The 13,754-nt window shown below is 31.5% G+C and overlaps 1 protein-coding gene across 1 annotated transcript; it reads left to right on the top strand.

The window, feature by feature from the left end:
• The first annotated feature begins 6,482 nt into the window (after positions 1-6,482).
• On the top strand, positions 6,483-8,213 carry LOC114421640 (crocetin glucosyltransferase, chloroplastic-like). The gene has a single exon (XM_028387684.1). The coding sequence runs from the start codon at positions 6,640-6,642 to the stop codon at positions 8,035-8,037; it is 1,398 nt and encodes a 465-aa protein (XP_028243485.1). The 5' UTR covers positions 6,483-6,639; the 3' UTR covers positions 8,038-8,213.
• The last annotated feature ends 5,541 nt before the right edge of the window (positions 8,214-13,754 follow it).

Below are 13,754 nucleotides of genomic sequence, written 5' to 3' on the forward strand. Positions count from 1 at the left end.
TTACTTCGATGTTTATTATATCCTGTATCCTATTCCTTATCAACTGTTTTTAAGAATACTTGAGAAAATAATAAACAAATATTTATTTTATATAATTATAATTAAAATTAAATTTTATAATAATTAAATATTTTAACATATATTACGTTTATAATAATTAAACAATATATTAGAAGTAAAATTGACTATTCAATAATGTTAAATGCTTTATTTATTAAAAAAATAGTATGTATTAAAATTATTAAGTTTACAAATCAAAAATCAATTATTTTAAATATTTATAACTTTTGCAATAGTATATAATTATATTTTTTTTTTTTGAAATATTTTATAAATTAACTCTTTTAAAACAATAATACACATAATAAAAATATTTAGTGGATATTTTAATTATATATTAAATATTTTATAAACCCACCCTCCCTAACCTCTCCTTTCTCCACCGACTACGCCCTCTACGCCTCCGAGTTGAAGCGTCGCGGCTCTGAATTCGTCACCAATCTCGATCATCCTCTCTAACACGCAAGAGGGTCACCCTTTCACTTGATTAGTCCACACCGTGATCCTTCCTTGGATGAGGTGAATGAGGATGGCATAGTAGAAAATGAAGAAATTAGGAGAGAAAGGACAATGCAGAAAAGTTGAAGGGGCTGTCCAGGGAAGCTGTCAAGGAAGGTGCCTCTTCGGATAACAATCTAAGGGCTTTTCTGGATTATGTTTACCCACAATAAATACAGACATAACTTTGTGGTATTTTAATTATTTAAAGAACAATATTACTTGCGAAATATACTATAATAAACATAGAAAATGTTCAATATATATATTGCGGAATGTTTACTTTTGCTTTTCAGTTGTCTTTATTTGTAAGAAGTTGTTGATTAATTTTAGCATACAAAAAAAATATTGTTAATCTAATTATTAGCGTTAAATTGTTTATAAATATAATATTTTTCTAAAATTTTCCTTAATATTATTGGAAATTTATTCATCTTTTTCAATTTTCATAGGAAATGAAAAGAAACATTTCAGAATGTTATGTATTAAAACAAATAAGATATTTTAATCGAAAATAATTAATAACGAGACAATTGAAATGAATTCTAATAATTTTTTTTTTAAAATTGTGTTATAGAGGCAAAGGTGATATGTTAATATATAGAGAGAGAGGGGGGAAGAGAAAAAAAAAAGTGTATTTGGGTAAGCTTCTTTAAAATAAAAAGAAAGTGATGAGATGAATTTTTTTAAAGCTAAAATAAGTTATACATTGATTAATAATTAGTTAATTTATATAAGTTTTCTTATATAATTTTTCTAAAAAATAAAAAAGATATCTACAAGTTAGCTAATGATTAATTAATGAATAACTCATTTTAACTAATGAAAAAAAATATTTTATTTTTTTCTTCTTCTAAATTTTTCTAGAAAAACTGAAAGACTTTAGCTTGGTTATATTTATGAATATGTTAGGATGTTTTTCAAATACACTCTTTTCTCGCTGTTTAAAAAAAAAATACACTCTCTTCTAATAATTAAAAGTTATTAAAAATCATAAATTTGAATGGATCTCATTTTTCATTGAGTAACTCTCTCTCGTGATTTTATATTATCTCTGTGCTTTTTATTTTTTATTTTTAAAAAATATGTAAAAACCAAGAAACATAATTAATGTGGTTCATCTTAATAAAACACTTCTTTCATCCTTAAATATAAGACTTTTATAATTAATTCACACTTATTAATAAAATTACAAAGACTTTTATAATTAATTCACACTTATTAATAAAATTGCTCGATTTAGTTAGTAATTAACATTATATTTGTTTGTAATTTTAATATTTTTTAAGATTATCTTTAAAATTATTCAGACTAAATATATATTTTTTTCATTTAATTATTTTCTACCCAAACAATTAACATATGAAAAGAGAATAATAGTAGTCGAGTTTTAATTTTAAAATTAAATCCTTCAATTCTCCAATCCTCCCACGAAAGAGAAAATGACAATTCATAGCAATTATTATTTATAGACTACAACAACTAGGGGTATTCTAGTAAAAAGAAAAACAAGTAATGCAAGAAAGAAGTCTTATACAAAAGAACAAAGAATTTTTTAAATAATGTCTTATATTCATAGACGAAAGAAACAATTGATCCTTTATCATTTTTATTAAACAATAAATGCATAGATGTAAATAAATTAAAGATTAGAAAAAAGTAAGAACATAATTGGCAAAAAAATAATTAATGTCATTTTGAATTTTGTAAATTATAAATAAACAAAAATAATTTTTAATAAGTTTTAACTAATAATTAAATATAAATTAAAGGGTCTGTTGCTAACCCTCCATTTAGGACTATTTTTGTTAGATTTTTTTAAAAAAAGAAAACGTGGGAGAGTGCAATTAGGATAAAGGGATTGGATTACTTGAAGAAAAAAAGAATAAAGGGGTTAGAAAAAGACCCTCTAGAAGTATACGACAGCCTAAATTGAAATTGGGATACATAGTTTGGACTGTAATAGAATTGTGGATCTGTTTGCTCGTTTTATTTCAAAATAAAACAAAATAAAGAACTGCTAGCATGACAACAAAAAGTACTAATTTTTAATCTCAAGGATCGGAACTTTGCGTTTCTTTTCCGTATCTTGTCGAATTTTCATTGTAAGAAATATTCTTTGTGGGTTCAGTTATTCACCATTATTATTTTAGAGGGAGTGATGGGTGAAATTATAATACTTCTTTATCAGATTCAGTTTTGATAAAGAAAATCATTCAAATAAGGGATTTTATTATCTTCAAAAAGCTAAGTACGGAAGATGCCAAAAAGAAAATTCAATCTTGAAGTACCAATGAACAATTACTTGTTGACAAAGTCTATGAACACATTAGAGGTGACAAGCTTATTGTTAGCTAATGTTCTAATGTTCTGTTGTATAGAACCCAGCAATCCCCTCTAAGATGTCTTTCATTCTATGGCTTGTTAAAAGGAATCTGCTGATTACTCTTGACAAAGCTGCTTTTTTGAACAAGGGTTTTATCTGCCTTCTATGTTCAAATAAGGCTGAGTCAAATACTCATTTATTCTTTTCTTGCAGAAAATTTCTTCAAGTTTGGGTTCACATTCGTGATTTAGCTCCTTTGTGCAGGTGTTTCACTTCTTTGCAACGCATTATTGACTATTTAATTAGGGGCAGATCCACATCAGGTGTTCAAGGAAAATTTCGTTGTTTGACTATAACAATTACAATCTACTGCATCTGACTGTCTAGGAACAAACTGATTTTTAAAGATTATCAATTTTTTGTAATAGAGGTTATTAGCAAGATTAAGTTTCTTATGTATAGACAAGCACACCTGATGCATTTGTTTTAACATCTTGATATAGACCTTCTTGTATTAGGGAGATTTTTTATTTTCTTTAGCTGCAGGGTATGTCCCGTTCATTATTGTATCATTTTGGGTTTAATATAATTTACATTTTTTCAAAAAAAAAACTGTAGATCTCTTGTAGATTATGAAAACAAAAGCTTTTTGTTAAAATAAAGAAGTGCTAAAAAAATTAAAGAAGGTTTAAATACATTTATGAGGTGTGTGATTTTGTTTCCTAGTTTTTAATTTTGCAAATTGAATCATTTAAGTATTACAGAGAATCCAATTTACTCAATTGAATTCTGAAAGATCAAAATTAAATAAATGCAATACCTAAGAGACCAAAAATAATTAATCTATTTTTTTAAAGAAAATACTACTATCAGATATGGAAGCACCAACAAAACCAGTCCAGGAGAGACATCAGCACCTACCTACGCACCCCAAAATCAGATACAACTTTAAGCTTACAACATCACCTATAGTAACCTAATATTGCTCAAAATGGAAGCAACCATTCCACAACCAATACAACAAACAAAATCAATAAATTTACTACAAACTAGTCGAACCGTACCTCGTTAATGCCATAAACCTAGACGACTACACCAAACATTAGCACGAAACAGGACCAAAGTTTTTTTGTGACATAAGGTGCCATGGCCTGGTAGGATTGAATATTATTTTCTGATACATCGAGTAAATGGAAGACAACAAACAAACTAAGCTACACAAACTGAATCACGTCTAAGACGCTCTAAAAACAAAATCAGGAGGCAGGTTCCGCAAAATAGGACTGGATAATGATGTTGAAGCAGTAATTTCTATCAAAATTAACAGGAAAAACTCTAAAAAATCAGCCCCAGGAGAAATTTATATATATTTTTTGTAGATAAAAATTTAAATTAGGGGAAGACACGTCTTCTTGTAAAACTACAAGAAAAATTAACAACATCAGCATTATAAAATTTATACATCGCATAACAATATGCAAAATCCAAAAATCAATAAACCTAAATTATTGCTGGTATAACTATTTGACTAAATGTGCCATTGTTGCCCAGAGAATATTAAAATGTAATGAAATAAAGTATTTTAAATTAATTGACTAAGAATTGGCATGGCTATGAGAAATCATGCACTAATTGAGCAAAGATATGATATATTTTTTATACTTGTCCTAACAATGTACTCCCACTAATTAAGTTACTAATTGAGCACTCCATAATTTTTTTTGGAAGATGTTCTTTGGACACTGTGAGAGGTGTTTATAAATCGAGAGAGAGAGAAATATTAAAGAAAAAAAAGCTAATAAACGTTTTAAAGAGATATATATGGTGAGGTATGATCAATATAAATGGATGGATACTCTAATTATAAATGGACATTTTAAAGAGATGTGTTGTCATAGGAAGAGGGCAATTTTGATTTTGATTTTGTTTGTACCTTAGGTTTTTTATTGAATTAAATAATATTGTTAAGGTCGAATAGAATCATGGAAAAACTTTTTTTATATGTAGAAATTGAATATAATATTAAAAAATTTATGATAATCATTTATTTTATTTAATTAATTGAGTTAAATTTTCTTACTAATAATGTATTTTTTATTTGTCAGTAGTTTTTAAATATCAAATGCATCTTTTGGAATCTTCCCAAAAGGTAATTTTAACATGATTGACTTTTCTTCCTTTCCAATTAGTTTTGTTAGAGCACGTGCTGTTATTCTAGCTAATTATTTACCCTTTTTGAGTGTTATTTTTATCTTATGTATAAAGTCGTGTCTATAATTCAGTGAGTTGCATAAATGCAACACATAACTAAATCATGTCTACCAAGTCCGACTAACTTTTCCGTCCATCAACCATTTTTTAACTGAGAATTGGTATGATATCAAGAGTTAAGAGTTGTGACTGTATTTGGAAAAATATTTCTTAAAATAAAATGATATTCAAAAAATATATTTTTAATAGTTTTTTCTGCTGATTTTCAGTCTATAATTAAACGAATTTAGATACTCTATATGAAAAAAGAGAAAATCATTTTTTCAATAACAGTCCCAAAACTTTTAAATTAAAAAAAATAAAGTAAAATTTATCTTTTATTTTGAATTAAATCAAGACATACTACTATACCTGATCAGTCCTGGATCGAATTCTCCCAACCAAATCAACTCGCCATAAATACCCTCTTATATCCAGTTAATTAATGGTCCATCTCGTTTTGAAATTTTTTTAACCATGAAGTTTTTTTTTAGTTACATGAGGAAAAGAAAGACAAGGGACAACCAAAAAAACTACACGTACTACTAAATTAAGGCAGATCACACTGCCACTCCCTCTGCACAAAAACTGGTGGCCTCTGCCAGACCACAGCATCAGAACTCAGAAGCATTGGTTGCATCAGAGTTTTGTTATGGTGTATTTAGAAAAATCTTTCTTGAAAAAATAAAATAAAACGGTATTTCGCCAACAGGTCAGCAACAACGTTAGCCTCCCTAGGCACCACCTCCAATCCCGACACAACCAGCTCGAAATTTTCCGCACCGCAGAATGTCGTGATTCTTGTGGCAACCAGAGTTGTTGTTCTTGCTAGCTCTATATTCTTCTCCTGTGTGGCAGTATTATTGCATCAATGCTACCATGCAGTGTCTAACAAGACTATATCATATATTTATGATAGTCTCTAATCAATTTTTGAAAAAATTAGAGTCATAATATTTATACATCTCATTTTCTTATAATTCACTTGCATCTTATTTCATTTTTTCCCCTATCATATAACATATCATATTTATTACATTCTCTCTATTTTTATTTTTATTTCTCTCTCCATCTCTCTTCTCTTTTCACCCTAAAATGGGGGTGAACACTCAACATGTTTTGAAAAATTATTATTAGATTAATATGTATTGAAATTTTAATTAATTATGTTTAATAATGTAGAATCCATTCATTCTAGTATATTCTTTCATCTCTCTTTCTTTCCTTTTCATTTATCAGTGTTAATTACTAGTAGTATATGCTAAGGAAAGACTAGTGAGATGTGCGGCGTGTAAAGATGACCACCCACATAACAAGTCTGGACCAAAATGAAGTCCCACGGATATTCGTCACCTCAAACGTCACATTCATAACAAATCTTAAGCAATTCACAAGATAATAAAATCAACCATGACAAGTTGCACATTGCATGGTATATATCCAACTGAGACTCCATTAATAAGCAACTGCAAGTACACACGACACAATCCAAATCAAGCATCACCATGTTCCGCCACCGCTTCCTCCTCATACTGTACCCCGCACAAGGCCACATACACCCCGCATTCCAACTCGCTAAGAGACTCGTTAGTTTAGGCGCACACGTCACTGTTTCCACCACCGTCCACATGCACCGTCGCATCACCAACAAACCCACCCTCCCTCACCTCTCCTTTCTCCCCTTCTCCGACGGCTACGACGACGGTTTCACCTCCTCCGATTTCTCCCTCCACGCCTCCGTGTTCAAGCGCCGCGGCTCCGAGTTCGTCACCAATCTCATACTCTCCAACGCTCAAGAGGGTCATCCTTTCACTTGTTTGGTCTACACCACACTCTTGTCTTGGGTCGCTGAGGTGGCGCGTGAGTTTCACCTCCCAACAGCGATGCTGTGGACTCAACCAGCTACGATACTCGACATCTTCTATTACTACTTTCACGAACACGGTGAATACATCAAAGACAAAATCAAAGACCCCTCGTGTTTCATTGAATTACCAGGATTGCCATTGTTGCTTGCACCACGGGACCTACCCTCCTTTTTATTGGGTTCAAACCCTACTATTGACTCTTTCATTGTCCCAATGTTTGAAAAGATGTTTTATGATCTTGACGTGGAGACAAAGCCCAGAATACTTGTCAACACCTTCGAAGCCTTGGAAGCGGAGGCTCTCAGAGCCGTTGATAAGTTCAACATGATCCCAATCGGGCCGTTGATTCCCTCGGCTTTCTTGGATGGGAAAGATACTAATGATACTTCATTTGGCGGTGACATCTTCCGCCTCTCTAATGGTTGCAGCGAATGGTTGGACTCGAAGCCAGAGATGTCGGTGGTTTATGTCTCGTTTGGTAGCCTTTGCGTGTTGCCTAAGACGCAAATGGAGGAACTTGCACGTGCGCTATTAGATTGTGGAAGTCCTTTCCTGTGGGTCATTAAAGAAAAAGAAAATAAGTCACAAGTGGAAGGAAAAGAGGAGCTGAGCTGCATAGAGGAATTGGAACAGAAGGGGAAGATAGTAAACTGGTGTTCTCAAGTGGAGGTTCTTTCACATGGTTCTGTGGGTTGTTTTGTTACACACTGTGGTTGGAATTCAACCATGGAAAGCTTGGCATCTGGGGTTCCTATGGTGGCATTTCCTCAGTGGGTGGAACAGAAGACTAATGCGAAGCTAATAGAAGATGTGTGGAAGACAGGGGTGAGAGTGGATAAACAGGTGAATGAGGATGGCATAGTAGAAAATGAAGAAATTAGGCGGTGTTTGGAAGAGGTGATGGGGAGTGGAGAGAAAGGACAAGAATTGAGAAACAATGCAGAAAAGTGGAGGGGACTGGCCAGGGAAGCTGTCAAGGAAGGTGGCTCTTCGGATAAGAATCTAAGGGCTTTTTTAGATGATGTTGAAGTTTGACCATATGGCTGTCACATCAGCTTTTCCGTTTCTGAATTTTCCTGTCCGTTTCATTTTTCTTTTCTATTATTGCATTTGCATGACTGAGAATCAAGTGAAATTTCTTCTATATTAGTTTGAAATTTAAAAATATCTAAATGAGCCATGACTCCATGAGTAGTAATTTTGTGTTATAATTGATATATATATTTTCTCTTAAGTAGTGGCCAAAAATTTAATCTTTATGTAGATGAAAAACATCCGCTGAGGAGATCAATTGGTTACCAAAAAAATAGTGATTCTGCAGTTAAGTGATGACAAACAGCTAATGGAAAAGGGCAACTTTTCCTTTTCTAAATATGATGAGGTCGTGATTATCGCTAATTTTCAATCATAATATCATCACTTAATCGTCCATAAAGGCCATTTCAATCAAAAAAATAGTGATTCTGCAGTTTAGTGCATAAATTCAACACAATCGTCCATCTTATACTGATAACGCAATAATTTATGCTCTTCAAAGCTCCATTACAATCTTTTGGTGCCTAGCTGGAAGTTGTTTTTTTTTTTTTCTTTTAATTTTGTTATCATATATTGTTTATACATGAAGGCCATTAAGCTATGTTCAAGTCCCAAGCTGAACATAATTGCTTATAGAAAATAATGGCACAAATCAGAATAAGAAAATTTGTAAACACGCAACAAAAGTCATAATTGCAAAATCTCACGCTTAATAGCATTTCCACACCCTGCACACTGAGGTTTAATTTTCCGTCCCTCATAGTCCTGCAGTAGGTATAGATTATTCGTAGTTTCATGTAAAACTCTAATTAACATCTTACGTTGGTAGTTGGCACATACTTGTCACTATCCAAACGGGATTCGCTACTTAATTTGCCTAACATTTTTTGTCACCAATATATGCAATCAATGCATCTGGATCTGGTTTCCCTATTCATATTTCCAAAGCTTGCATGCTTTCTGGTTTCCTTGCCAATCACTGCATGGAACAATCTTACCATCATAGGGCATGCTTCTTTTTTTAAGCTCGCTTGTGGTCTTCTTTTGGTACATATGCTCCCCTCCCCCCTTTTTGTTTATTTTTGTTTTATGGTTCATAATAGAGTTTATTGATGAAATAGCCAAATCATAGAATTAGTAAAATATCATGTACAAGGTCAAAATAGTATTTTTAGTAACCATCTTTTTTTTCTCGTACCTTACATAGAAGCTGACTCAATGATAAAGGAAACCTAAAAATTAGTTTAAAAAAAACCTTTTGGCCTTTTTGACATCATATATGATATTTTTGTCAAAATATGAGACTTTTTTTTTTATAAAAACTAATAAAAAAATATTTTTTATTGGTAAACCTAGAACTTAAATTTTAGTTATTTTATTCTTAGACAAACCTTACCTAACAAATAATTTAATTCAAATATTTGCCTTTCATTCTATTTTATTTCACCTTAACAACTTCCCTGGCCACAACATGTTGGATCTCAGTAAAAATTGATGGTGTAAGATCATTCCATTACGAAGAGATGCATGGCCTATTATTCTTTCTCCATCCAAGAAAAAAATACATTTATTCTTGCTTCCTGTTAAAACATAAAAAGACGTTTTACCTTAGTATGATAACCTTCATAAATAGTTAAATATAGCATTGTCTTGAACTTTGAAATAAATTATGTTTAATTAGAACTTATAACTATAAGTTACCTGAAAGAATTGCGTTCAAATGCTAGCTAGCTAATGCTTTTGCATTATAATCACGAGATTAAATAGTATGTTACATCATCAAAACATTAAAAAAGTATATGTAACGCTCTACGTTAAGTGAGAAAAATGTATAAAATAAAAATCTAAAAATTTCAATGGTTGAAAATATGTCAAGTATTATAATAAATATTTAATTATATAATAAATAATTTTATTCTTAAATATAAACATTTACAAAGTTAAAGTAACAAAAAAGTAAGTTTTTAATTCTCTTAATAATGTCATATCCTAATTTCGTACTAGGACTATCATTCGTCAACGTTTTGATTCTCCATTGTCAAATTGAATTGTTCGACACCAGTTGCTGTGTAAGACGGAAGATTATTCGACATTTCAGTAAAGAATGCAAAAAATGCCCAAATGGAAGGACAAAAGGATCATTTTAAGGCTTTTTCAGACCCCTGACTCGCTCAGGCTAGTCTCTGGCTCACCTAGGCCCCTAAATAGTTTAGGGGTGAAGTAACTAGCTCGCCTGGACGAGCAAGGTTACTTCAGGTTGAAGCAACAGCTCGCTTGGGTGAGCTCCAGATCAACTAAGTCCCCTCATTTCCTATAAATAGGCATGAGGGGCTGAAAGAAAGGGTTCAGCCTTCAGATATTGAAAGGATTTAGTGAAATTTGAAGAAAAGAAGAAGAAATAAAGGAAAAACAAGGTCGAGGTGCTACCGAATCACGATCGTAATCGATTTTCACATCGTTCTTCGTTTGTCATCCGGTTAGTATTTATTTTAAGTATTTCAATTCAATCTATGCACCCATAAGGGTCTTCTTTGTCGATTCATGCATCTTCATCTCATTCTTCTACTATTTGTAATCTATTTTCTTTTGGTAAAGTGAGTTTTGACCGGTCATTTACGTCACCAAACATCTTTTAATTAGTTTGAAGTTTAATAAGTGAAATCAAGTTAAAATCAACATGTAACCGAGCTTTTTATCCCCAAAATTCACTTAAATCCGTTCAAGGTCCAAGGCCTTAATGGTCTCTTTTATTTTTGTTGGTTCGAATGAACTTTTCAAAAGTTTAAAATCAACTCGACACGCAATTTTCTTGTTTTAAGAACTATGTAGGTCTGAGTTTCTCATCGCACTTGAGAATACGTAGGAGCAAGGGCAACGCCTTTGTCGACCCGAAAAAATAAAGAAGCATAAAAAGGGAAAATAAGTAATATTGAAGTCACGTTTTTGCACATTCGATTAAAGGTTGTCGTCCCCTGTGACGAACACGTGGGGTGTTAATACCTTTTTTCGCTCGTAAATAACTCCCATACCCTTATTTTCAAAATTCGCAGATCCCCCTTTTGGTTTTTCTAACGTTTTCCTCGAATAAACGTTGGTGACGACTCCCGCGTGTTTTTCTTTTTGGAAGACGCATCCTTGAGTCTCGCCTCACCCCTCTCGTCGAAGGGTAGGTTGCAACAGATAATAATAAAACAATTCAACCATGATATTCGCAACAATAAATTAAATGCACACATACATATATATAGTTATAAAATGATCACAAATTTATTCACACAATAAAACAAAAAATATTCAAGTAAATAAACATCAACACTTCACTGCATTCAATTCTTGAACAAACAATTATCACTAACATATGTTGTGATTTCCAGAGTCACTAGATTTAACTCTTTGGTTCTCAGAATTAGTGTGAGTCTCAAATTCTTCAAATGGTCTATGAGTTCATATTCATGCAGTAACGTCTCACTGCTTTTCTTATCATATATGAAAGTATTCAAAATCTCTTCTTCATCCTAGATGGAGGTATCTATAACTTCATCTCCATCCCAAATGAAGGTGTCTCGTACATATTCAATTCTCAAAATAAAACATAAATTGTCACTACTTCCTAAAGGATGATAACCAATTCACACATATTTATAAAATATCATTTCAAATAACTATCAAATAAATACTTTAATTCCATATACACTAATTAATAACTTGCAAGGTCATACCTTAGTTATAGCATCACGTAAGTCAATTTATAATTAACTATGAAATAAAACATACACACAAATTAAAATATATTTTAGTTGCTATATATGATAGTTAAACACAAAATCCAAACAAGCTGATTGATGAATTTTCAAATAAATTTTAAGATTGAATATGCAACTAGTGAATATTTGTACATTGTAATACCTTTTTTTTGTAAAATTAAATTAAACCCCATAAATAATAAAAATAACATGTATGATTATATCAGACACTTAAATAATTTCATGTAAAAATACTATGGAACCTAAAATTTGAATCTAGTTTCTATCGTGCATATTTGTTGAAGTTAAACACAAGATCCAAGCAAGCACATATGATGCATTATAATTGCACTAAAATTTGAATATAGTTTCTATATATCGTGCATGTTTGTTGGCTCTCCTTGACAAGCATATCTATTTAATTTATACAAGTAGTAAATAAAATGATAAGACTAAATGATGAGTTCACATATACTTTATTTGTACTCTTATATATATATATATATATATATATATATATATATATATAATTCTTGGATGGAAAGGACCCCGAAGATACTTCCTTGGGTGGTGACTTGTTACCGGTTTCAAATGGTTACGTTGAGTGGCTTGACTCAAAGGAAGACAAGTCCGTGGTTTACATTTCATTTGGGAGCTACTTTGTGTTGTCTAAGAGACAAACGGAGGAAATTGCAAGTGCTTTGTTAGATTCTGGTTTTCCATTCTTGTGGGTGATTAGAGTGAAAGAGGAAGAAGAAGGGGAGGAGGTGTGTTTGAGAGGAGTTGGAAGAGAAGGGGAAGTTGGTGAAGTGTTGTTCTCAGGTGGAGGTTCAGTGGGTTGTTTTGTGACGCACTGTGGTTGGAATTCGACCATGGAGAGCTAGGTTTCGGGGGTGCCCATGGTGGTGTTTCCTCAGTGGTCGTACCAAAAGACAAATGCTAAACTGATAGAAAATGTGTGGAAGATAGGGGTGAGGGTGGATCATGAGGATGGGAAAGTAGAAGGAGAAAGAGATTAACAAGTGTTCGGAAGAGGTGATGGGGAGTGGAGAGTTGAGAATGAATGTAAAGAAATGGAAGGGTTTGGCCAGGGAGGCAGCCAAGGAAGGTGGTCCTTCAGATTTCTTGATGCCATGACGTTGCAGAATCGATAATCAATGCACGTGTTTGCCAAATAATTGACTTGGATTCCCGTGTTCTCAGTTCTTCCATGCTAAATTATTCTTTTTCTGCTTCTTTTTCTTTTTCCAATCAATTGATTCTATGTTTAAGATTTTTATTATTTAGAACAATTAAATTATTATTGTTTTAAGAGATAGTATTATTTTAAGTTTAAATGTATATTTTTTATTCATAATTATATCTCTATTTAATCTGGTATACTCCTTAAAATTACTTTTATTTAATTATGTTTTTTTAAAATAATCAAATTATTCAATCTTATTGATAAGTGGTTTGTATCAAATGCTCACCTAAAAAAGAAAAATAGACTCCCAAATATTAGACACCTAACAAGAAATCAAGAATATTTAGCTCATCAAATAAGATGAGCACCTGTTATAAATTTTGATATTATTTTTTATTTCTATCAATAAAAAAAAGACACCTAACGAGAAAAAAATATAAATATTATTATCAAAGACAGATGCAGGAATTAGGACAATTGTGCCCCCTAGATAACTTTTTTACTTGTTATATTTGATAATAAAAAATTTGTCCCCATATAGATGTTGCATCCAAAAGATAATTAATTTCTTTTAAATGGATGTAGGAAGAGACTAAATTATTACTAATCTTATTGCTTTATATTTTTTATAGTTATCTTTCCACTCCTACAGTACGAAACACATGTAATAAATCAGTGCCATTAACATACAACTCGACCTAATTGTAATTTGTAGTAACTTAGATAGTTTAGATTTTTTTTTTTGTTATGGTATTATGTATTTCATAAAAATTTATATTAATTTTCTT

This window comes from Glycine soja, chromosome 8 (assembly GCF_004193775.1).
Source record: "Glycine soja cultivar W05 chromosome 8, ASM419377v2, whole genome shotgun sequence".
Classification (NCBI taxonomy): Eukaryota; Viridiplantae; Streptophyta; class Magnoliopsida; order Fabales; family Fabaceae; genus Glycine; species Glycine soja.